Source organism: Capricornis sumatraensis, chromosome 2 (genome assembly GCF_032405125.1).
Source record: "Capricornis sumatraensis isolate serow.1 chromosome 2, serow.2, whole genome shotgun sequence".
In the NCBI taxonomy this organism is placed as follows: Eukaryota; Metazoa; Chordata; class Mammalia; order Artiodactyla; family Bovidae; genus Capricornis; species Capricornis sumatraensis.
In genome coordinates this window covers 48,068,505-48,094,803 of record NC_091070.1, presented here as the reverse complement: position 1 = coordinate 48,094,803, position 26,299 = coordinate 48,068,505, and the positions used below count along the sequence as shown (strand labels likewise).

Sequence of the window (26,299 nt, the reverse complement as noted above, 5' to 3'; positions counted from 1 at the left end):
TTTATTGAGCCCATCTTTGCATGAAATTTTCCCGTGGCATCTCTGATTTTCTTGAGATCTCTAGTCTTTGTCTAAAATTGTTCTAAAATAAGTGTGATTGAAACCCTTTTTGGGATTAGGGATGCCGTTAACGTGGCCCGTTATTTTATGAGTAATTGCATGATTCAAAGCCTGTCAGCATGGGTTAACTACACATTAAATAAATGATTTGATTATAAAGATAATGGGCTTGATGTTAACATGTGATTCATGGAGATTAACTTTTTATGTCTTAGTAGTAATGCGTATCTTAATAGCAGAAATATTCAGTTTTTAATATAACTATTTTACATTCACTATTTAAATACTGTTGCATGCTTCATAAATAGTTTGGGAGTAATTGGTGCCAACTTAATTCTTTGGGAGGGGGATTAAAAGCTAGCTGACAGATCTCTTTTTGAGAATGTCCCCAGTCAAAAATAATTAAAAATATATAATTGATATAAAGAAAAATATCAGTTCCTTTCAAAATAGCAAAGATATACACATACATTCAGTTTTTCTAGTAAGTAGGATAAGCTGTTTAAAGATTTAGAAGGAGAGTTTCTAGGACTGTGCTTTTGGACAGCATTTAAAATTGAATGATTTTTTGTGAGTTTGTGTTGTTCATGGTGGTTTTAGCAGTAATGGATGGTCTTATAGGAGTATTTAATAGATGGAGGCCACTTGTGAGTCACTTGCAGCCCATATCAAACACTGGTGAATGTCTGGAGGATGTTTTTGAAAGGGAAAGAGGGAAAGTGAGAGCAGGGAGACCAGATAAGAGACAGTTACAGTGATTCCATTGAGAGATGGTGGGACAGGGCTGGATGTTTAGGGGTTAAATTCAGTGGGAAAGTGACTGAAGAGTACAGGAGAAGTTGGTTGCTCAGGTGAACTGCTGCACAGTGGTGTAACAGACTGAGGCAGAGATACAGGCTGGGAGGCAAGAAGATGATTTCATTATGGGCATGGTGAGTTTGAAGTATGTTTTGTAAGTTCTAGGTGAAGGTGTCCAGTAGGCAGTAGCAGCCACGATGATCTGAGCATGATGAACTAAGCTGGAGATACGTTTTGGGAACTCTGCAGCAACAGATGGATGTAGTTGAAAACTGAAATTGGGTGTGATCACCCAAGAAGAATGTGGAGAGAGAAGAGAACAGAGACTCTTAGAAGGGAGAAGGGCAGGAGGAGGAGTCAGAGAAACAGGAGTGCATAGTGTCATAGATGCTGTTTCAAGAAAATAATAGGGGAAGAAGGCAGATTGAATATGTGAGGCCTCGAATCAGAGAAGGAGAAGGGGAGACAGCTAGAACTGATTAGTTTTTAGAGAATTTGATGCCATGGGGAAGAGAGAGAGTGGGTAGCTGCTTGAGGGATTCATGGTGTAAGAGAGGCCTGGAGTTTTGTTCTCTTTGTGTTTTCAGTTTGGAAGGGACTTAATCACTTTTACAAGCTGAAGGGAAAAGTTGGGAGAAGAGTTTAAATATACAGGAGAGAAAAATAAAAACCACAAATATATCAGATTCCCAGAGGTGAGGGCAGAGGATGGGATTGTCATGCAGGTGATGATGATGTTCAGTCGCTCACTGGTGTCCAACTCTTTGAGACCCCATGGACTGCAGCATGTCAGGCTTCCCTGTTCACCATCTCCTGGGGCTTGCTCAAGCTCATGTCTGTTGAGTCGGTGATGCCATCCAACCATGTCATCCTCTGTCATCCCCTTCTCTTCCTGCCTTCAATCTTTCCTGGCATCAAGGTCTTTTCTAAAATGAGTCAGCTCTTCGAATAGGTGGCCAAGTATTGGAGCTTCATTCAGCTTCAGCAGGTCCTTCCAATGAATATTCAGGGTTGATTTCCTTTAAATGGACTGGTTTGATTTCCTTGCAGTCCAAGGGACTCTCGAGTCTTTTCCAACACGACAGTTCAAAATCATCAATTCTTTGGCACTCAGCCTTCTTTATGGTCCAACTCTTGGATCTGTACATGACTACTGGGAAAACCATATCTCTGATTGTATGGTGCCCAGATGGAGGAGTTGCAGAGAGAAAAGGGGAACTTATTTTTATGATTGAGTCACATTTGCCTCTTTCTGTTCAATCTGAGAGGTACTGATGAAAGTCCCAGGGAATATCTGGCTTGATTTTCTCTAGGCAAAATCTATTTTGCCAGCAAGTTGGTTCAAAAGAGACCAAGAAGTTAGACATGTTAAGTATAAAGATGTTTTTGAGGATTAAAAAATAAAGCCTTTATTCAGTACTTGTTTTGTAACTTGTTGCAAACCAGAGTGAGATCAAGAAATGCTGTTACTTGATGGATGTATTAACTAACCTTATTATGGTAATCATTTCCAATGTATCAGACCTCCAGCTTACACAATGTTGTATACCTTAAACTTATGCAGTGCTGTTCATCAATTGTATCTCAATAAAGCTGGGGATAGGAGGGGAAAAAAAACTACCTTAAAGACTGCCTAGGGCTAGGGGATGGGAAGATTAGGGGTTTATAACTGAAGGATATAAAATTTTGAAGTGAGGAAAATATTCTAAAATTGATTTGGGGGATGGTCATGGAGTTTGTGAATACACTAAAACCCACTGAATTGTATACTTTAAATAGGTGAATTTAAATTGAATTTTACAGTTTAAATGGGTATAAATCACATGCGGTTTGAATTATAGCTCAGTAAACCTGTCCCCCCCCCCCACATACACTGCCAAAAATAAACAAATACCCTTGCTGTGTTACAGGATACATCCATTTAACTTTTAGTTCTCACACTTCTGAAACTCCAAAATTCTAGCCCATTTGACCTAAAGTCAAAGTTACTTTGGTTTTTATAGTAAAAAAAGCTTAGGGATTTCATAGACATATATCTGGGAAAGAAAGGGAATTGTTCAAAGAAAAGGTGGTTTGGAGGCCCATATTGTTTGATTCGTTAGATGGGATTCAGATAAAAAACACTCAGTTGCCTAAGTGGCTGGAGGGAAATTACTCAGAGCAACAGAGTGACTATTTTTATTCTTAGTAATCACAACACCGATAAAAAGTTTTATAGATAGCCCTACTATATTGACTTATTTAATTTTTATAAAAATCCTTTAATAGAGGAAGTATAAATTTTTGTCTCCAAAAAATGATACCACTAAAGTATCAGCGATTGTTTAGAATTAGAGCACACAAAATAATAAGCAGAGTTCAGTTGAGTTCAGTTCAGTCGCTCAGTCGTGTACAACTCTTTGTGACCCCATGAATCACAGCACGCCAGGCCTCCCTGTCCATCACCAACTCCTGGAGTTCACTCAAACTCATGTCCATCGAGTCAGTGATGCCATCCAGCCATCTCATCCTCTGTTGTCTCCTTCTCCTCCTGCCCCCAATCCCTCCCAGCATCGGAGTCTTTTCCAGTGAGTCAACTCTTTGCATGAGGTTGCCAAAGTACTGGAGTTTCAGCTTTAGCATCAGTCCTTCCAATGACTATTCAGGACTGATTTCCTTTAGGATAGACTGGTTGGATCTCCTTGCAGTCTAAGGGACTCTTAAGAGTCTTCTCCGATACCACAGTTCAAAAGCGTCAATTGTTTGGCACTCAGCTTTCTTTATAGTCCAACTCTCACATCCATACATGACTACTGAGAAAACTGTAGGTTTGACTAGATGGACCTTTGTTGGTAAAGTAATATCTTTGCTATTTAATATGCTGTCTAGGTTGGTCATAGCTTTTCTTCCAAGGATCAAGCATCTTTTAATTTCATGGCTGCAGTCACCATCTGCAGTGATTTCGGATCCAAAGAAAATAAAGTCACTTACTGTTTCCATTGTTTACCCGTCATTTGCCATGAAATGATGGGACCAGATGCCATGATCTAAGTTTTTTGAATGTTGAGCTTTAAGCCAACTTTTTCACTCTCCTCTTTTACTTTTATCAAAGGCTCTTTACTTTCTGCCATAAGGGTGGTGTCATCTGCATATCTGGGGTTATTGATATTTCTCCCAGCAATCTTGATTCCAGCTTGTGCTTCATCCAGCCCAATGTTTCTCATGATGTACTCTGCATATAAGTTAAATAAGCAGGGTGACAGTACACAGCCTTGAGGTACTCCTTTTCCTATTTGAAACCAATCTTGTTCCATGTCTGGTTCTAACTGTTGCTTCCTGGCCTGCATACAAATTTCTCAGGAGTCAAGTAAGATCGTCTGGTATTCCCATCTCTTAAAGAACTTTCCAACGTTTGTTGTGATCCACACAGTCAAAGGCTTTGGCATAGTCAATAAAGCAGAAGTAGATGTTTTTCCTGGAACTGTTTTGCTTTTTTGGTGATCCAGCAGATGTTGGCAATTTGATCTCTGGTTCTTCTGCCTTTTCTTAATCCAGCTTGAACATCTGGAAGTTCTTGGTTAATGTACTGTTGAAGCCTGGCTTGGATAATTTTGAGCATTACTTTACTAGCATGTGAGATGAGTGCAATTGTGCTGTAGTTTGAGCATTCTTTGGCATTACTGTTCTCTGGTATTGGAATGAAAACTGCCCTTTTCCAGGCCTGTGGCCACTGCTGAGTTTTCCAGATTTGCTGGCATATTGAATGCAGCACTTTCATAGCATCATCTTTTAGGATTTGAAATATCTCAACTGGAATTCCATCACGTTCACTAGCTTTGTTTGTAGTGATGCTTCGTAAGGCCTACTTGTCCTCACATTCCAGGATATATGGCTCTAGGTGAGTATTCATACCATTGTGGTTATCTGGGTCTTAAGATCTTTTTTGTATAATTCTACCGTGTATTCTTCCCACCTTTTGTTAATATCTTCTGCTTCTGTTAGGTCCATACTGTTTCTGTCGTTTATTGTGCACATCTTTGCATGGAATGTTCCCTTGGCATCTATAGTTTCTTGAAGAGATCTTTAGTCTTTCCCATTCTGTTTTTTTTTTTCTTTTTTCTTTTTTTTTTTTGCAGTGATCGCTGATGAAGGCTTTATCTCTTCTTGCTGGTTTTTGGAACTCTGCCTTCAGATGGGTATATTTTTCCTTTTCTCCTTTGCCTTTAGCCTCTCTCTCAGGTACTTGTAAGGCTTCCTCACACAACCATTTTGCCTTTGTTTTTCTTGGGGATGATCTTGATCACTGCCTCCTGTACAATGTTACAAACCTCTGTCTATAGTTCTTCAGGCACTCTCTCCATCAGATCTAATCTCTTGAATCTGTTTGTCACTTCCGCTGTATAATCATAAGGGGTTTGATTAGGTCATGCTTGGATGGCCTGGTGGTTTTTCCTACTTTCTTCAATTTAATCAAAATTTTGCAATAAGGAGTTCATGATCTGAGCCATAGTCAGCTCCCAGTCTTGTCTTTGCTGATGGTATAGAGCTTCTCCATCTTCAGCTGCAAAGAATATAATCAATCTGATATCACTATTGGCCATGTGTAGAGTCATCTCTTGTGTTGTTGGAAGAGAGTGTTTGCTATGACCAGTGTGTTCTCTTGGTAAAACTGTTAGCCTTTGGCCTACTTTATTTTGTACTCTTAAGGCCAAACTTACCTGTTACTCCAGGTATCTCTTGACTTCCTACTTTTGCATTCCAGTCCCCTATGATGGAAAGGACATTTTTTTTGGTGTCAGTTCTAGAAGATTTTCTAGGTCATCATAGAACCATTTAACTTCAGCTTCTTCGGCCTTAGTGTTTTGGTATAGACTTGGATTACTGTGATATTGAATGGTTTGCCTTGGAAATAAACCGAGACCATTATGTCATTTTTGAGATTGCACCCAAGTATTGCATTTCAGACTCTTTGTTGACTATGATGGCTACTCCATTTTTTCTAAGGGATTCTTGCCCACAGTAGTATATATAATGGTCATCTGAGTTACATTCACCCATTCCAGTCCATTTTAGTTCACTGATTTCCTAGAATGTCGACGTTCACTCTTGCCACCTCTTGTTTGACCACTTCCAATTTGCCTTGATTCATGGACCGAACATTCCAGGTTCCTACGCAATACTGTTCTTTACGGCATCGGACTTTACTTCCATCACCCATCACATCCACAACTGGGCTTTGGCTCCATCTCTTCGTTCTTTCTGGAGTTATTTCTCCACTCTTCTCCAGTAGCCTATTGGGCACTTACTGAGTGGGGGAGTTCATCTTTCAGTGTCATATCTTTTGGCCTTTTTATACTGTTCATAGGGTTCTCAAGGCAACAATATTGAAGCGGTTTGCCTTCCCTTCTCCAGTGGACCACGTTTTGTCAGAACTCTCCACCATGACCCATCTGTCTTGGGTTAGAATTAGAGAACATTTTAAAATGTTCAGTTTAATCCAACAGGTATTGTTTTAGTGCCAAGTCTGTACCATTCATTGACTTAAGGGATCCTGCAAAGTTATGACCCACTACTTGTCCTTATTGAGCTCAGAATGTGGAATGGGAGACAGTCTTGTGAATATGTGACAATAATACTGTGGGATAAAAGTAGCAATAAAGGTCTTCATTCTACAGGAGTTTTATAGAAGAAAAAAGTCAGGAACAGCTTCCCAAAGGGTGAGACAAGAGAACTAGGTTTTAAATGATAATAGGATTTCATCATGTAGACAAAGGGATCTATAATATTTGAAAGAGAAGGAAAGCTTATATATTGTTCAGAAATGTGAAATACAGTATATTCAGAGAATCATAAATAGTTCAGTGTCTGTGAGACATAATTTCAAGTGGTTGAGTGCAAAGTGATAGAGTTTTATAGGGACTAAATAATTCATCAGTAACACAAATCAAATTTGTTTTTTATGACCATCACTCTCGAAGGTAACTCTGATATCAAGACAGATCTCACCTAAAGACACTCCTTCAAGACTTCCAGGCAGTTGGTGATAAGGACCTGAATCACAGAGAGAGTCTAATGTTCTTGAATAGTGATCCTTAAACATTTTAGTCTCACTCTTTATGTGCTTAAATCTTGAGGACTCCAAAGAGCTTTTGTTTAGGTAGGCTATATTTAATAATACTTTATTATTAGAAATTAAAACTGAGAAATTTAAAAAATATTAATTTTGAAAACACTGATGAATTACATATTAAGATAGCACATTTAATGAAAAATAACTATTTTCCAAAAAATTTTAGTAAGATGAGTGACACTGTTTTACATTTGTCCAAATCTTTTAAATTAGCTTAGTAGAAGACAGTTGGATTCTCACAGTGAATTAGGTTTGTTGCTTTATATCACCCATCATGTAGCTTCTGGAAGCACTGTATACTCAAGAGAAATGAAGGTAAAAAAGGCAAAGGATGATTATCATAAAAATGCTTTTAACCTTCTGAGTCTACTGACAACAGCAGTTTGAAACTGCTGTTTTGAAGTAGTAAGAATTTTTTGTTACATACACAAAATATTAATTTACTCCCACTCCATCCTTTTTGGAAGGAGATATTCCTAAGAGTGTTTTCATTATTACTCACTGACTTTGTTCTATACCTCTAAAGGCCCATGATCCATTTACAGATTAATGAAGTCACGTCCAAGGCAGAATTTGTTAGTCTTCTATAACCTCTTACACTTCCCAGTGCAATGAGACATAAGTCATCCAGCCCTTATTACTTCTATATTTCTTCGTAATTTCTCATTTTGTTGAAAATTGTATATATGCATATTTATTTTTTGAACTGGGGTTTGAGGATGGAGAGTCAGACTATTATTGTGCCCCTTTCTTTATATCCTGGAAGACTTAGCAGAGGAAAGGCAAGCTACGCTATTACCTGGAGTCTGGGCTCCATCAAAATGTAAAACTTGGAGGCTTGTCTACAAGAGTAAAGAAGAATTATCTCTAGAAAATATCAGCATTTCAAGACTTAAGTCTGAAAATAGTCTCTTGAATCTGTGGGTGTTTATTTTTCAGACACATCATTTGTCTTCACTTTTTCCACTGTCATTCTCCTCCATCAATACCAACCTCATTTTATTCCAAACATGGAATGACATATTTGTGTCCAATAAAAACCAAGTCTGTTTTCATTACAATATCTGCAGAATCTCTCTGTTCTCACTGCCACCACCCGGTTCTGTCATTTTTATTTAAACAGCCTGTTGGTCTTTTGACTTAAGGCTCTTTTTCTTCAATCCATCCTAATAGTACCTGATTAATTTTCCCACACACTACTGTTACCATGATACTCCTTTGCTTGAAGCTTTTCAGTGATGCCTTATTTTGTACCATGGTACAAATCTGTTTTATCTCTACTCTCCTTCCACTCTGCCATGAACCTTTAATCTGATTTATTCTACAATAGTTAATTCTGGCTGTTGCCTCACAATCCTGTGAACACAGGCTGTACATTTCTTACTTCTGTTCTTGCCTTCATGTTACTCCTTTCATCTGTAATGACTTGTTTTTCTACTTCCATCGAAACCCAATGGGTTCTTCAAAACTCAATTTAAAACCAGCCCTTGTTGGGACTTCTTTGATGGAACAGTGGATAATAATCCTTCTGCCATGTTGGAGACACAAGTTTGATCCCTGGTCAGGGAATATCCCACATGCCACAGATCAGCTAAGCCCATGCATTGCAGCTGTTGAGCCTGTTCTCTAGAGCCCAAAGCCGCAACTACTGAGCCCATTTGCTGCAATTAAGTACTGAAGCCCACGCACGCTAGAGCCTGTACTCTGCAACTAGAGAAGCCATCGCAATGAGAAGCCTACACACCTCAGCAAAGAGTAGTCCCCACCCGCCACAACTAGAGAAAAGCCTGCAGAAAAGCAACCAAGACCCAATACAGCCAAAATAATAATAATAATAATAATTTTAAAAAATCCTTGTGAAAGGTTTTTACCTGACTAGTCTGTCTTTACTGATTTCCCTGTCCTCTGAAATACACTAGTATTTGAAATTTGTACTGCACAGCTTAATATATCATTATCTACCATTAATAATTGCTGTTTTTTGTTTCAGTTACATTCATTTTTTTCTGAAATCTAAGATTCTTGAGAATTTCATTTTGGGAAAGACTAAACTCCTTTAGCAGGGTAACTGCCCCGTGGTTTTTCTAAAGTTATCTTTTTATTTCTCTTTGTGCTTGTTATGTTCAGTTGGCCTTATGTCTGAGCAGAAGTTCAAGTTTGATAAGTAATATCTAGCATAATTTTATTTCCAAGCATTATATAATAGTGCATATACTTATTCTGAATGTGAAAAACTTTATCTTATAGCTATTTCTGCATTTGAAGTTCAGCCAATTTCTATTGAGGTCCAAGAAGGTGGAGTTGCTAGATTTGCTTGCAAGATTTCATCAAACCCCCCTGCGGCCATAACATGGGAATTAAATCGGACAACTCTATCTGTAACTATGGACAGGTAAATGCAGCTTTTGTCTTTGAAGATGATACAGAAGGACCAAAGATTTCATCATAAAACCATATGTGGAGAAAGATCATGGTGAAACTCATTTTTGTTTATGATAGCCATAACTAATTTCTTAAAGTGAAGTCTCTCAGTCATGTCTGACTCTTTGTGACCCCATGGACTGTAGCCTACCAGGCTACTCCGTCCTTGGGATTCTCCAGGCAAGAGTACTGGAGTGGGTTGCCATTTCCTTCTCCAGGGGATCTTCCCAATCCAGGGATCGAACCCAGGTCTCCTGCATTGTAGGCAGATGCTTTAAGACATCTCAAACTTAGGCAAAGAATTAGATTATCAGTCTCTGGTATATGGGACATAGTTCCTGGCATCTTGGTTCAGATCAGAATTCAGATTCTCTTAGTGCTTTGTTCTTTTCCTCAAACATCTTTTCCAACCATGGGACCCGCTGGGCACCTGGATTGCAGCCCAAGAATTTAGGAAACTAAGTTACACTTTGACTACTGAGAATAGCAATGCTATTTTAAAGGTTTAAGGGTTTCCCATATATACAATAATGGTTGCCCACTTGCTTAGCAGCCCCCTCTACACTACACACCACACACACACACACACAAAGTCACGTGCATGCATGCATGCATGCATGCATATACCTAGTGCTCTGAGGTGGTTAGAGTTTAGGGGTCAGGAACTTGGCAGCAACTTCAAAAGTTTGGTTCCTGTCCTAATGAATAGCAATATTTCTTAGCAGGCTCAAATTGCTTGCTGAAATGGTAAAGAGCACTAAGATGGACAAACTTATTCAAGGAAGAGCTTTAAAAAAACTTTACATTCAGATAAATCTTGACGAATACCTAGATACTAACAGGCAAAAAGTCGCGAATTTGGAAAAAAAAATCATACTAAGCTCTAGATTGTAAGTTCTAAATGTACTAAGTACTAAAAGTACTAATCATACTAAGCTCTAAATGTAAGTTATCATGTCAAGTGAGATTCTATGTAAAATTACACCAATAGATTTCACAAGTCAAATACAACATAATTACTTGCATTTTACAGAGTTATAGCCCAAATGAAAACAACTGAATCAAGCTGATATTTTAGTCTTGAAAGTATTGCATCTGGCATTTTTAAAAGATTGAGTATATTAATTTTTACCATAGGATAGATGTTAAAATAGAATATAAAATCTGCTACAAAGAGTTTAATCATGTTTCTTCTAGTGACAGGATAACTGCCCTGCCAACAGGAGTACTGCAGATATATGATGTTGACCAAAGGGATGCTGGAAATTACCGTTGCGTTGCTGCTACTATAGCCCACAGACGTAAAAGTATGGAGGCCTCTCTCACAGTGATTCCAGGTACCACATAGAAGTTTATTTTCAAGTTTTAATTGGCCCAGGTATTAATTTTCCTTCTCTGGTTATAATAGTATGCTCTAAAGTAGTACTTTAATTTCATTTAAATTTATTGTAATCTAGTTGGAAAATGATAATTTTTATATATTTAAGCAACCTTCTTCCTCTAACTTGTTTTATACATTAATATCAACATCTTTAAGAAAGACTGAATTTTTGTTTTATAAATACTTTTGTTTTTAAAATACAAAATGCAGAAAGGCTCAAAAAAGAATAATAATCATCTAGTTCTACCAGAATTTTCCATTGTCAATAAAAATATATTTGTTTCCAGTTTGGGTTTTTTCTGTCTGTTGTTATAGGAAAAATTATCATTTGTAGAAATATTGCATGCTCTATTATAAAGAGTAATGTCTATGAAAGTAAAATACTTTTTTTTTACATTAAACAATGTGAAAAGTACAAAGATATGTTTTAAAATGTCCCTAGTCCATATCCAGAGGTGATCATTGTAACACTAAGTGTATATAATTTCATGTATTTTGCCGTACATGAATATAGTTAGAAGGGAAACTAGCTAGAGAGATGAATATGAAGAAATGTGTTTTATTAAAATGGAATTATACACAGATGCTAGTTTTTTATTTTTAAATAATTAAATTTACTTGAATGTTGTCGGAAAAAAACCTGTCCTAAAGACACTGTTGAACTTCACATGAATGTTTACTCTTCACAAGAGATATTACTTCCTAAAAGATCCTTTAAGATTAAAAAATTTTTTTAAAAAACATCAAAACTTAAATTAAATTTTTAATGCCATATTTTAATTTTAGGTGGTATCTATTAGCTTCTTGGTATGAAGCATAAAGACAAAAGCACTCTCTCACTTCTTCTTTCTCCCCACTGTCACATTAATTCCTAACAAGATTAGTGAAAGTATTAAATCAGTGTTTGAACCTCAATTAAGAGTGGTTAATACGGAAACAACCTAAGTGTCCATCAACCAATGAATGAATAAATAAGATGTATCTTATCCATTTGATTAATTATTTAATCTATTATTATCATTCAATAAAAAGAAATGAAGTAGTGGTACATGGTACAGCTTAAATGAACCTTAATGTTTAAATGAAAAGAAGCCAGTTCCGAAAAACCATATAAGATGTGATTCCTTTTTTATTAAATATCTGGAATAGGCAAACCCAGAGATGGAAAGTAGATCAGTGATTGTCAGCCTGTGGAGAGCTTTGAGAGTGACTGCTGATAGAATGGAATTTGTTTTGGGGGTAATGAAAATGCTTTATAATTGGTTATGGTAATAATTGTACAACTCCAAAAGTACTAAACGCAGTTGAATTGTACTTCAAATGGGTGAGTTATATCTTAATTTAGTTGTTTTAGAAAAGGAAAAAAAGTGACTTCAGAATAGATATTTTAATTCATTTATTATATCTTATTTATAATATTTTCGCATCTCCTGCCTTTTCCTTCTTAAAGGTAAGGAGTCTAAGTCCTTCCACACACCAACCATTGTAGCAGGTCCACAAAACGTAACAACATCCCTTCATCAGACTGTTGTTTTAGAATGTGTGGCCACGGGAAATCCCAAACCAATCATTTCTTGGAGCCGTCTTGGTAAGTCTTCTGAGGAAAAAAAAGTCTTTTCCTTCAACTTTGTTCATACTAGTGAAATTGATAACATGTTTATATATAACACACATGTTTGGCAGTTACATGGCTTTTAACTTTCTGGCGTTACAGAGTGTAGATGAAAGGTTTTAGTATAGAAAATTTTAGACCTTTTGTGATTATGATTGTTTGGATAGTGATCTTCTGTCAAATTTTAGATCATATATTACATTGTTTTAACTCAAGTATTCTCTTTGAAATAGATCACAAGTCCATTGATGTCTTTAACACTCGGGTACTTGGAAATGGTAACCTCATGATATCTGACATCAGACTGCAACATGCTGGAGTGTATGTTTGTCGGGCCACTACCCCAGGCACACGCAACTTTACAGTTGCCATGGCAACTTTAACTGTATTGGGTATGTTTCCTTTCTTTCTGCAATTAGGAGAATCTTACATTTTAACATTTGCTGTTTTACCTCATAGCTTACTTCCACTTTTCTTTAATTCTGTAGCATTTGTGTGAAAGTTGATTGAAATATTATAATCCAGTAATGAATTTTAGGAGGAAATCAAAGCCTTGTGTTAAAATATGACTAGAATCACTCTGAAGTGTTCATCATGTTTGCTTTTATAACATCATGGTCCTTCTTAGTTAAGCTTCCCTTTTATCTCCTCATCCACCTACAAATTCATATACACATTGACCAGTCTACAATTTTAATCTATTGTCTGTGCACATTAGGATCAAGGCACACATATTTTTAGTGTGTTTGTATGTTTGATGTCAGTGGGGAAAGCCTGTGGGAAGTGGACATCTAACTGAGCAATGCAGAGGAAAGGCATCCAGAGAGATAGATTTTAATAGATGTAGAGTGCAGGCAAGAAGCTTAGAATGTCAGATATTTTCAGGGATGGGACTTGTATCATTTGCTGTTCTCTTCCTTGAATGTTTGATTTGTGTTTGTACCACAGAAATATTTTCTTTTTTTTTTTTTAATAGCTCCTCCTTCATTTGTCGAATGGCCAGAAAGTTTAACGAGGCCTCGAGCTGGTACTGCTCGATTTGTATGCCAGGCAGAAGGAATACCCTCACCCAAAATGTCATGGTTGAAAAATGGGAGGAAGATACATTCAAATGGTAGAATTAAAATGTACAACAGGTGGGCTAAGTCACTTTGGTACTATTTTAGATAAAACATAATGATTTAGTAATTCTTATGTGAAATGGTTATAATTATAACATCAAACACCTAAATTGGTATTTTAAACTGAAGTAACAATAAGAAACTAACTTAAAGCTATAATATCAGCATGCCAGAATCCTTTTGTATTTTATATGTGGATCATGGTGGATTATAATAAAAGTTGGAATGGTTCTCCAGACCTGGCTTCTGGTCCTGATAAGCCACCAGCTCAGTTTTTAGCAGCATGTAAACCCTTTGGAGTCTCAATTCCTTGCTTCATAAAGTGAAGAATTGAGAAGGAAATAATTAAGTCTCTAAGCATTCCTCCATAGTTCAAACTTAATGATTTTAAGAATTCATTTTTATTACTGTAAATAGGAATCTTCTTGTACCATTCTCATATGTTGAACAAAACTTCTGAACATTTTTATTGACCTGAATTTTATGTAACATTGCAACATTATAGAAATTAGATGCTATTAATGATTAATGTTAATATACTTAATATACTTCCTTAATAAAAGCCAAATTTAAAAAAGATGAAGCTGTCACCTCAAGCCAAAAGTATTTGGATATCACACATACTTATTTATATAGACTCAAAAAATAAGAGTAATTTTAAACAATTCATATAGGTTTTTCCTTAGTAGGGCTGGTTACACAGGTTGCTCTTAGTAACTTGTTATTTAAAGTTTCGAGTGCACTTAGCATAACTTTATCTTTATGTCATCCTTAGACGTTTCACTGAAATAATTTTTTTCTTCCTTCAGTAAATTGGTAATTAACCAGATTATTCCTGAAGATGATGCTATTTATCAGTGCATGGCTGAGAACAGCCAAGGATCAATTTTATCTAGAGCCAGACTGACTGTAGTAATGTCAGAAGACAGACCCAGTGCTCCTTATAACGTGCATGCTGAAACCATGTCGAGTTCAGCCATCCTTTTAGCTTGGGAGAGGCCACTTTACAATTCAGACAAAGTCATCGCTTATTCTGTACACTACATGAAAGCAGAAGGTAAGCAATTTGAGAAGTGTTTATTTTTACGTGCTACTTACTGTCACGGCTTTGTTTTCAATATAAATGATGTTTTACATAATCCACAAAATATTTTTGAAGTTCTGTGGCATTTACCTCTTTTAATAAAAATAATTACTATATGATCTGTGTATCAGTTTTTTGCCAAATTTTGTATTGTTGTATACTGTATGTGTATGCATGCCTGCTCAGTCCCTTTAGTCCCGTTTGACTCTTTGCAACCCTCTGGACTGTATAGCCTGCCAGGCTCCTCTGCTCATGGGATTCTCCAGGCAAGAATATTGGAGTGGATTCTTTATGTGTTTAAGTATAGTTTAAGATTTTTCTGTTTAGAAATAAGTACCATCTTTGCCTGCTCAAAAGTTAGAGTGGTGTACTTTATGAATTTCATTTCAGCCAAGGTATCAATTCCTTAAGACTTAGTATACCAATATAAGTATGCAATCACATAGGAACAATGGTGTAACTACTTAATAAGGTGAACTCTAGTCACTAGAGCATGTTATTTTCAAGGGGGAAAGTAAACATTTTCAAGTTCCCCATAATATGATTTTTGTAGATTTTGAGTGTTTTCTGAAATCTCATAGAACTCTTTAAAAATTGAGCAGGACACTCTTTATTGATATCTCATTTATTATATAAAAGTAGAAATCAAATCTGTCTTAAAATTTTTATTCAGTTCCATATCTGGGATCTTTTTTATCCTCATATTTTCTTTTAGCAAAAAATGTAGAGGAAATGGAAAAACTAGTTATAAATCCTAGAGATTTCACTATTGATTTCTCATGGAAACCATAGGAGAGGTTTACAGATTTTAGTTGTTTACACAGTCTGCTTTTTATACAATAGACATTCCAAGCAAATTTCAAAGAATAGTGCTCTAATAAAATTGTCTGTAGAAACAGGTGGTTTGTTGTTGTTTGTTTTTTGTATTTTGAAGTAGTATTTTGAATTTAAATAAGAGGTCATGGTAGCAAGAAGAATGAAAATCTGATAACTAAGCATGTTGGAGTATGTTAATACCCTTTTTAGTGATTTAAGAAGGTAAAAGGAATGCTGGCTTTGGTGGAGACCACTCTTGTTCGCTATTATGGCTGTTTCATTAGAGCCTCCACATGCAGCTCAGTGGTCTATTCATAGGCAGCACAAGGCTTTTTAATTTGAACTCAAGGACCTTGTTTGGTAGGTCAGAAATCGTACTATGCAGTTCCTAATTAACGAGCCATTAGCTAGTCTGTTGTGAAATGCCTGTAATCTTGTCTAATTAAAATGCTATCAAGTTAATTCAGAAATGTGGGAAAACTTAATAGTGGAATTTGCCTTCTGTTTGTTTATAAATCCAGTGTGGAGAGAAGGGGCTCCATCCTTAGAGAGTTTTGATTAAGTTGACGTGCATTTACTGTGAATTGTTCACAAAGCACAGTAGCTGCCAGCGCTCTTGTTCCACTTTACAGGTTTGCTCTGTAGGAATTAAATCCCACAAAGACAAATCCTCTTCTGTATCTTGCCATGCATATTTTATTAAGAATTGCTGAGAGTATTTTTCCTCTTTGGGCGTGGGGGGGGGTGGGTACCTCACAGTGGAACAAAATGTTTTGAAGCACATTCTGTGCCTCCCAGTTCTTTTGCTTTTAGTATAAATAAAAGAACAACTTGTGTCAGTCAAATTTAATAGAATCTCAAGGGGCAAAATGAGACCTTTTGCAGGACAACTGTTGGTTTGGTTTATTTTTATAAAGAGTCGAGCCATTACGTTCCCTACTGTCTCTCCATTTATGTTTAAAAGAAAAAAGAAACCATGAGTTTAAGCAAGTAAGATTTACACTGTTATGAACTACAGTGTTGTGTCGTATTAAACTCTGTTGTGTTACCGCTGTACATTGTCTCTGCTATGGGTTTTGACTAGACGTTAAATGAACTTTAGAGACGATTAATTGTTTTTAGTTTGATTTCTTCGGGAAAAATTCAAGCTAAAAACTTGTAGCAAAACATGGTTACTTTTAGAAAATAAAAACCTTCCTATTCACATTTTTCAAAGAGTCACAGAAATAACAGAGAGATCCAAGGATCAGTGTTTCATAGTCTTGTTTAATGGTAATGATCTTGTTAATTTAATTTTGAATATTCATAATTTTTAAACACCGATTATTTAATTTAGGTTTAAATAATGAAGAGTATCAAGTAGTCATTGGAAATGACACCACTCATTATATTATTGATGACTTGGAACCTGCCAGCAATTATACTTTCTACATTGTGGCATATATGCCAATGGGGGCCAGTCAGATGTCCGACCATGTGATACAGAACACTTTAGAGGATGGTAAGAAAATGTGATTCTAAGATATCTAAACATGAACATTAATACGTTTATTATAACTTTAAAGCAATATGTGTTTTAAGAGAAAATATCCTGGTTTTGGAGAAGGCAATGGCACCCCACTCCAGTACTCTTGCCTGGAAAATCCCGTGGATGGAGGAGCCTGGTAGGCTGCAGTCCATGGGGTTGCTAAGAGTTGGACACGACTGAGTGACTTCACTTTCACTTTTCACTTTCATGCATTGGAGAAGGAAATGGCAACCCACTCCAGTGTTCTTGCCTGGAGAATCCCAGGGACGGGGGAGTCTGGTGGGCTGCCGTCTCTGGGGTCACACAGAGTCGGACACGACTGAAGTGACTTAGCAGCAGCAGCAGCATCCTGGTTTTGATAAAAAAAAAAAAAAAGATGTGATAACTAGCAGGCTAATTTACCATTTTAGATCTTACTCTCAATTTTTGACAGTAACAGGATATGATAAGGATAAAGAGCACTTTTGTTTATAATTCATAGTTTTTTAATTGGTCATCTGATCTAGTAATAATTTTAAATTTCATGAGCTATAAATATTTATTTGAACAAATTCAGACACATAATGGAAATTTTAATCACAAAATTGTCATATTTCTTCAAGTTCCTAGTTTAAATTGTAAATGCATTGCAGAGTTTTTTATTTTCTTTACTGAGTGAAACAAAATGTGAGATTCTCTAGGCAGGAATAAATGTAATGACAATTAAATTGAGTGTCTGTAAAGACTGGAGGCCAGAGGAATTGAATTTCTGAAACTGAAAGTTTATAAAATTTAGTACTATCAATTAAAAAATTCTTATAAAATCAGATAGCTTATTTTTAGAAAAATTTGTGTTTATTCTGCTTAAGAAATACTTAAGGAAAGTATTACTTGTTCAGTTTGTTATCTCCAGTTGGAAGTTGAATTGCTGTGAGTTTGAGAGCGGGCCTCCATGTACTCTTATGAAAGTGAAAATGTTAATCATTCAGTCATGGCCAACTCTTTGTGACCCTATGGACTGTATGTAGCCTGCCAGGCTCCTCTGTCCCTGAAATTCTCCAGGCAAGAATACTGGAGTGGGTTGCCATTTCCTTCTCCAGAGGATCTTCCCAACTCAGGGATCGAACCCAGGTCTCCTAAATTACAGGGCGATTCTTTACCATCTGAACCACAGGGGAAGCCCATATATTCTTATAATGGTGGGAAATTCTGTCTGTTAAAATAGTCCTGATAGAACTGATTCTCCTCCTCTGACTCTTCATCTCCCTTTCCAGGTCCTCTCTACAACCCATTTTTGTACTCTACAGTGTGAAAGCGGGATTATTTAAAATATACTTAATTACGCTGTTCCCCCTTTACAAATGTTTTCTCATCCATCCTCAAGAAATGGTCCTCCTTTAGTTTTCAAAGCACTTTAATATAAATGATTCTCAAATCTTCTTCTTCATCCATTTAGTCCTACATCTCTTATATTTCTATAATGCCACTTGTGTAACTGTTTATTTATAAATTCAGACTTTTACTAAAAGAAAAAATTATCACTGATCTGGATGCTGAATTCCACATTTGAGTTTATTCCGTTTTAGGGTGAACCATGACCTCTCTAGGTATCTCATTATGTTTAACAACCTCTGACATGCATAACTAAAGTGAAACACAGGCTGGTGTTTGCTGTTGTTGCTTTGGGTTTATGAGGTATTGCCCCATAGAAGAAAATGTGTCTAAAGCATAGCAAGCCACTGGTTAAACTTGCCAGTTCCGGTTCAGTTATGATCTCAAAGTTTTCTCCTCTAAACTTTCCTTATTTTGCAACTTTTTTGTTTAATTAAATTTCATTCTGTTTTATGGATAACATACAGACTTCTGACACTGCTTTTTCAGTTTCCACATCAGTATCCTGCCCCCATTTCCTCAGCCTGTGCTTGTCAGGCTTCAGGCAAGATACTGGAGTGGGTTGCCATTCTACTCTGTGTGGGTCTCCTAGGGTACACAGCAGACACAGCTAATATTTGTGAAATGTTTACCACTGCCTGTTCTAAAAACCTTTCTTCCAGTGGCTCGTTTAATCCCGACCTAGCCCTATGATAGAAGAATCATTGTTGCATAAGAGTAGTAGTGTAGGCGTGAGAATGCAGGTTCTAGGTCTACCTCCTTACTTCCAAGCTGTGTGACCTTGGGTAAGTGATTTCACCTCTCTACCTCAGTTTCCTTAGCTATAAAGTAGAAATAATAATGACACTGTCTTCACTGGGTTTTTGTGAGAATTCATGTGTTCATGTAAAGGACTCAGAAATGCTTAGTTTTCCCTTTTCTACCTATTATTTCATTAATTCAACAAATATTTATTGAGTACCTGCCATGTATTATTCAGTATTTAGTAGTGAATGAAAGAGATGAAAAATTGGCCCATAACTTGTAGAGCTTACTTTCTACTGTGGGAGAAGAGGGAGAGGAACAATAAATAAGATAAGCACCCAGTGATACGTACTAGATGAGATAGTGATAAGTGTTGAGAAGAAGGAAGAAAGCAGGGAAGGGGAGTAAGGCTTCAGACAAAGATACCTCTTGTCATGGGTTACGTTTGAAGACCTAAAGGAAATGAAGGGGCTCCCCTGGTGGCTCAAATGGTAAAGAATCTACCTGCAATGCAGGAGAGCTGGGTTTGGTCCCCTGAAGAAGGGAATGGCTACCCACTCCAGTATCCTTGCCTGGAGAAGTCCAAGAACAGAGGAGCCTGATGGGCTACAGTTCACGGAGTCGCAAAGAGTCGGAAACGACTGAGCGACTAACACACACACAAAGGAAATGAAAATGAGGGGACTGGCTAAGCAAATAACTGGAAGACGTGCATTCTGGGAGAGGAAACAGAAATTGCTAAGAGCCTGAAGCCCAAGCATGGCTACAGTGGAGGGAACAAGCAGAAAGTAGTAGGAGATGAGGCATAGAATGAGGAGCCAACCATACAAGTATCAATGGATGGGGTTTTGTATGAAGCTTCAATGAGGACTTTAGCTTTTCCTGTGAGTGAAATGGGAGCTCTTTTGAGGAGAATAATGATAAGATCTGACCTGGAATTTAATAGCAAATGTGTTGAGACTAAATGTTAGAGATGAGCACAGAGGCAGGGAGATCTGTTAGGAGGCTATTGTGACAATACAGGCTGAGGGTGATGGTGCAGGGACCCAAGGGGTGGCCGTGTGAGTCATCGAGCCACAGGATTGAATGTGGGGAGTGTGTGGAGGAGTCCAGGATGACACCGGGGTTTTCATCTTTTTCAGTTGGACAGATAGTTTCCATCAGTTGAGGTAGGAAAGCCTGTAGAATAAAATATTGTTTTCATCCCCATTTTGTATATGAAGAAAACTAGACACAGAGAAATTAATTTGGCCAAGATCACACACAGTAGAAATTGATATAACAAGGACTCAGTTACACAGAGGCTAAGTCCAGAACTCCTCTTAACTTTTAATATTAGACTGCTTCCCAGTATTCTTGACCCATTTTCCTGGAGTGCCAGTTATATTGAGATTATTTACAGGAAAATCATTGTGTTCATGTTAAGCAGCATGGAGATACATTATAGTTGGGGATAAAAAAAGTCATACTAATTTTTAAGATACAACTGTTAAACACTTCAAATTATTTGTCAGGTTTTAACCCTGCTGTCCTTAGCTTCTCCATTCTTGTGTAATTCTCTTTTCTATGTTTTAAGGCATCTTGGTGAAGTTATTGAGAAATATTCTCATGTTTTTAATGAGTATTAAGTAAGCTCATATTCATCCCAGACAATATCAAAACAATCACAGCAACATTGATGAAAATCTTGCTTTCTTTGGTTCTCTACACTGGATCCTCCCTTCAGTATTTTTTCCTTCCTTTTTCTGGTTTGTACTCTGCTTGACTGGAAGCCTCAGCCAGGGTTGAAAGTACCTCTCCTTTACTATATATGTGATACGCTGCTGCTAAGATACTTCCGTAAATACTAGTGTGCTAGTTGATCATTTTGATTCTAAATATTGATAAGAAATCTGCCTTCTTTTATGACTAGTTCCCCTGAGACCTCCTGAAATTAGTTTGACAAGTCGAAGTCCCACTGATATCCTCGTCTCCTGGCTGCCCATCCCAGCCAAATACCGGCGGGGCCAGGTGGTCCTCTACCGCCTCTGCTTCCGCCTGAGCACTGACAACTCCATCCAAGTTCTGGAGCTCCCAGGGACCAGTCATGAGCACCTCTTGGAAGGCCTGAAACCTGATAGTGTCTACCTGGTGAGGATTACTGCTGCCACCAGAGTGGGGCTGGGAGAGTCTTCAGTGTGGACCTCACACAGGACACCCAAAGCTACAAGTGTGAAAGGTAAATGTGGACTATTAAGGAAGAATAACACAGTATCTTTCTTTTTTGTCTTATCTAACTTAGGCTTATATTTTTAAATTTTGTCTTAAAAATTAAAGTATTCCATAGACCATGGGTTTAATTGAAAACAATTTAAACTTTTGGTTACTCTGTTTAATTTGCACATCCTTCAAAGATACATGGGTCCATATTATACAGAGTGAAGTAAGTCAGAAAGAGATAGATAAATATCATATACTAACACATATATATGGAATCCAGAAAGATGGTTCCGAAGAATTTATTTGCAGGGCGGCAGTAGAGAAACAAACATAGAGAACAGACTTATGGATGTGGGGAAAGGGGAGGAGAGGTGAGATGTATGGAGAGAGTAACATGGAAGCTTACATTACCATATGTAAAATAGATAACCACCAGCAATTTGCTATATGTCTCAGGTAACTCGAAACAGGAGCTCTGTATCAGCCTAGAGGGGTGGGATGGGGAGTGAGATGGGAGGGAGGTAAGAGAGGGGGAATATATGTATACCTATGTCTGATTCATGTTGAGATTTGACAGAAAGCAGCAAAATTCTGTAAAGCAGTTACCTTCAATTAAAAAATAAATAAAAAAGATACATGGGTCTAAATCAAATTGAATTACCAAGTTATTTATTAATAGAGACCTAATTAACTCCTGCACTGGCACAGCCACCACACTCAATGCAAAGAATATGGCAAAACCAATACAGTATTGTAAAGTAAAATAAAGTAAAAAGAAAAAAAAAGAAAAGAAAAAAAAAAAAGAAAGAAGTGGAAAAAAAAAAGAAATAGAACGCTCAGTTTTTCTGGGCTCCAAAATCACTGCAGATGGTGATTGCAGCCATGAAATTAAAAGATACTCTTTGGAAGGAAAGTTATGATCAACCTAGACAGCATATTAAAAAGCAGAGACATCGCTTTGTCAACAAAGGTCCATCTAGTCAAGGCTATGGTTTTCCTAGTGGTCATGTATGGATGTGAGAGTTGGACTGTGAAGAAAGCTGAGCGCTGAAGAATTGATGCTTTTGAACTGTGGTGTTGGAGAAGACTCTTGAGAGTCCCTTGGACTGCAAGGAGATCCACCCAGTCCATTCTAAAGGAGATCAGTCTTGGGTGTTCATTGGAAGGACTGATGCTAAAGCTGAAACTCCAGTACTTTGGCCACCTCATGTGAAGAGTTGACTCATTGGAAAAGACTCTAATGCTGGGAGGGGTTGAGGGCAGGAGGAGAAGGGGACGACAGAGGATGAGATGGCTGGATGGTATCACCAACTCAATAGACATGGGTTTGGGTGGACTCCGGGAGTTGGTGATGGACAGGGAGGCCTGGCATGCTGTGGTTCATGGGGTCTCAAAAAGTCAGACATGACTGAGTGACTGAACTGAACTGAATCAGTATCACTACCATATATTTTTAAACAAATAATCAATTTAATAGAAAGATCATAATACTAGGAAGTCCCAGACCCTCCTCCTCTTTTACTAAAATGGAGTGTAATGTGACTGGGCTTTTTGTTAATTGATTAATCACAATTAGATGGTTAAAATTAGGAAATACATATGACTGATTCATTTTGATATTTGGCAAAAACAACAAAATTCTGTAAAGTAATTATCCTTCAAATAAAAAATAAATTTTATAAAATTACGATATACATATTGCTTCTTTGAAAAAACTTAAAATCCACAAATATAATTTTGTTCTTATTTATATACTGGATTGGCCAAAAAGTTCATTTGGGTTTTCATACACTGTTATGGAAAAACCCAAACTTTTTGACCAACCCAATACCTTAGTTTTTTTTCGTAGTATCTTATACTTTTGGAGAAGGAAATGGCAATCCACTCCAGCACTCTTGCCTGGAAAATCCCATGGACGGAGGAGCCTTATAGGCTGCAGTCCATGGGGTCGCAAAGAGTCGGACACGACTGAGCGACTTCACTTCCTCTTCACTTCTTCTTATACTTTTAATTCTGTCTCAAAATTTAATATCATTGTATAATTTTTAATATGAAAGGCAAGTGTAATTATTGGAATTGAACTTTTATGCAGGTGTTGATTTAGAACAGAGAGCTCTCCACTCTCCTGTGTTTTCATGTGAATTAGGAGTTTTCTTACACATACACATCTGGTGAATTTTTCTAGCCCCTAAATCTCCAGAGTTACATTTGGAACCTCTGAACTGTACCACCATTTCTGTGAAGTGGCAGCAAGATGCTGAGGATACAGCAACCATTCAAGGCTACAAGCTGTACTACAAAGAGGAGGGGCAGCAAGAGCACGGACCCATTTTCTTAGATACCAGTGGCCTTCTCTACACTCTCAGTGGTTTAGGTGAGTGAATCTGTACAGTGCTTTTCCTTTTTCTCTTCCTCTCTGACCATTTGGAAGAAAAAGTTATTGGATATAAGGCAGAATCACTGCCTTAGTGATAAAAGGAAAAGAAGTGATTTTACTACCTCACTGCATATCTTCTGCTGCATGAGTCATTCAGACTCGCCACTGAGTGGCTGGGCACGGTGTCACAAGTGCACAGTCACTCAGTCACGTCTGACTTTTTGCAACCCCATGGACTGCAGCCCATCAGGCTCCTCTGTCCATGGGGTTCTCCAGGCAAGAATATTGGAGTGGGTTGCCGTTTCCTCCTCCAGAGGATCCTCTCAACCCAGGGATCAAACCTGGGTCTTCTGCATTGCAGGCAGATTCTTTACCATCTGAGCCAATGTATCTTTCTATCTTCTCCCCACCATTGGGCATCTGACTTTCTTTCTGAAGTTCACTTCTGGCGGAGTGAGATACCGATCTATTCTTGTGACTGTATGGTAGATGTAGAATAGAAATGTGAAAATAACAATATTGTTATACCAGATGATCAGATTAATTTAGAAATTGCCTGAGAGACATAAAGAGCAAATTAATGGTTACCAGTGCGGAGGGGAGAGGCACTATGGGGTGGGGGAGAGAGGGGTATAAAAATTAATGGGTGTAAGACAGGCTCTAGGATTATGGTACAACATGGGGAATATAGCCAATATTCTGTAATAATTGTAAATGGACTATAAGATTAAAAATTGTATTAACAAATGAATAACCAAATTAAAAAAAGAAGAAATTGCCTGAGAGTTCTGTATAGGTATATTATTTTGCATGTGTAAAAAATATGTAAATTATGTACAAAATAACGCTGTTACATATGAACCATGTAACTGTAAATATTTATTGTATGTAGTTCTAACACAGAAACACTCAAGAAAAAAGCACTTAATTTTATGTTTGGGTTCATCAGAGTTCTGAAAGACACTGTTTTATTCGCTATTCATCCTGTCTTTGCGCAGTGAAAGGGTTTTGTTATGTAAACATGTTCAGTAGAAGGTGTAATAAAGACAGTTACAACTACAATAAATGCATGAGTATAAACAGATACTCAAGGTATAGACTGCACACTTAGCTGTTTGTTGCTCATGAGTAGATTTTTACCCTTAAGCACAAAGCAGCAAGTTTATGATCATCAGCTGAATTCCTACTGGATTGTTAGAGCCCCTTCTGCACATACTAGACATTTACAAGCACTCCGGCTTTCCCCGTCACAGACCACCCTTTGGTGTGCAGGCAGGAAAGAGGCACAGTGGTCCCATCCAGGAAGGCTTCATTTCCCTGGCCTCGCAGCATTAGACCAGAGTCCCTGTGAGTAAGAAGCAGTGGTGCAAATCTCTTTTCAGACCCAAGGACACAGAACCCCCCCCTCCAGTTCTTGGCAGTAGTTTTCCAGATGGCATTTTGCTTGTAATCTTGTTGTTTTGGATTTTAATTGAATCTGTATTAGGTTAAATAAGTTTCACAGTTGATCCCCGTCATGCAGCTTTATAAAGGATGAGAAGTTACATATGTTCCAGGGTGACTTTCCTTAAGCCATTGATGCTCAGATGACATTAGCCCAACCTACTGTCAAGCACTTAGCAGCATTTATCTCTAGCCATGCTTTCTCAGGGTGCCTTCCCTTTCCAGAGGCATGGCATTTCATCTGGAAAATTTTAGTCAGTATCAAGTAAGAAACAGGCTTTGAGACAATTGTTGATGAAAAATCATACATCAAGCTTAATATCTCCAATTTCTTCACTGATAGTTTAGAAATATAAATACACTGAAGATACAAAACAGGAGATTCTTAGAGCAATCTTCTTGAACATATTAGTAGCTTATTCTAAACAGATGAGTAATTTATTGGAAAAAAAAGTAATGCTCTGCTTGTGAAAAGTTTAGAGAAACATTTTATTAAAACTTTGCCAATTAAAAACAGTTCTTTAAAATTAAATTTTTTTCTGCAGATAGCATACATTTATATATATATAGAAGATCCATTGATTTTTGTTCAAATCTTTTATAATCTCTATATAATAGCTTTCATTCTATAAACCTTTATTTCTTCCTATGTTTTAAAAATAAATTGCATATGTTTACTGCCTGAGTTTTTTTATGGTATGATCCTTTGAATATGCCATTTGGGGTAACTCAGTTTAAAATCATTTTATAGTATATAAAAATAGGAAATGATTCTGTTATGGTCTATATACCCCATCTATTAAAATAGCCCCATGTTTCCCGACTGGAGTTAGACTGAGTGGCTAGAGTAATTGCAGTGCAGGGTGGCGGAGGACTGTGTCATGGCTTTAGGGCTTTCTTGTTAGAGGCATGTTCCATACCCCTGGAGTTTCAGGGACAGAGCTGGAATGGTTGACTGGCAGGGATGCAGTTGTGCAGACTGACACATCGTACAGCTGTTAACTAAATCACCTTTAGGATGCCTTCTAATTTTTAGAGTCCTGGGATCCCATTTTCCTTTTCTTAAAAGTCACCGCGGGGCCTAGCCCAGCTTATAGCAAGCGACTGGGTTTACCCCACTAAGCAACCAACTGTTAACAGCTCTCACTTCTTTCCTTCTTACTTTTGGCTGTTGGGGGTGGGCAGTATCTTCTGTTAACTGGACAGCTGACCATCTGTGATCATTTTTAGCGAGA

At 37.4% G+C, this 26,299-nt stretch overlaps 1 protein-coding gene across 1 annotated transcript in view; it reads left to right on the top strand.

Annotated features, from left to right (window-relative positions):
- PRTG (protogenin) overlaps positions 1-26,299 on the top strand; it is a 172,291-nt gene that overhangs the window by 64,971 nt on the left and 81,021 nt on the right. Inside the window, exons 3-11 of the mRNA XM_068992532.1 lie at positions 9,215-9,359; positions 10,592-10,725; positions 12,220-12,357; positions 12,615-12,773; positions 13,358-13,517; positions 14,312-14,559; positions 16,739-16,903; positions 20,958-21,263; positions 23,430-23,618. Of these exons, the coding sequence (XP_068848633.1) occupies positions 9,215-9,359; positions 10,592-10,725; positions 12,220-12,357; positions 12,615-12,773; positions 13,358-13,517; positions 14,312-14,559; positions 16,739-16,903; positions 20,958-21,263; positions 23,430-23,618 (1,644 nt within the window). The remainder of the gene's footprint in view (positions 1-9,214; positions 9,360-10,591; positions 10,726-12,219; positions 12,358-12,614; positions 12,774-13,357; positions 13,518-14,311; positions 14,560-16,738; positions 16,904-20,957; positions 21,264-23,429; positions 23,619-26,299) is intronic.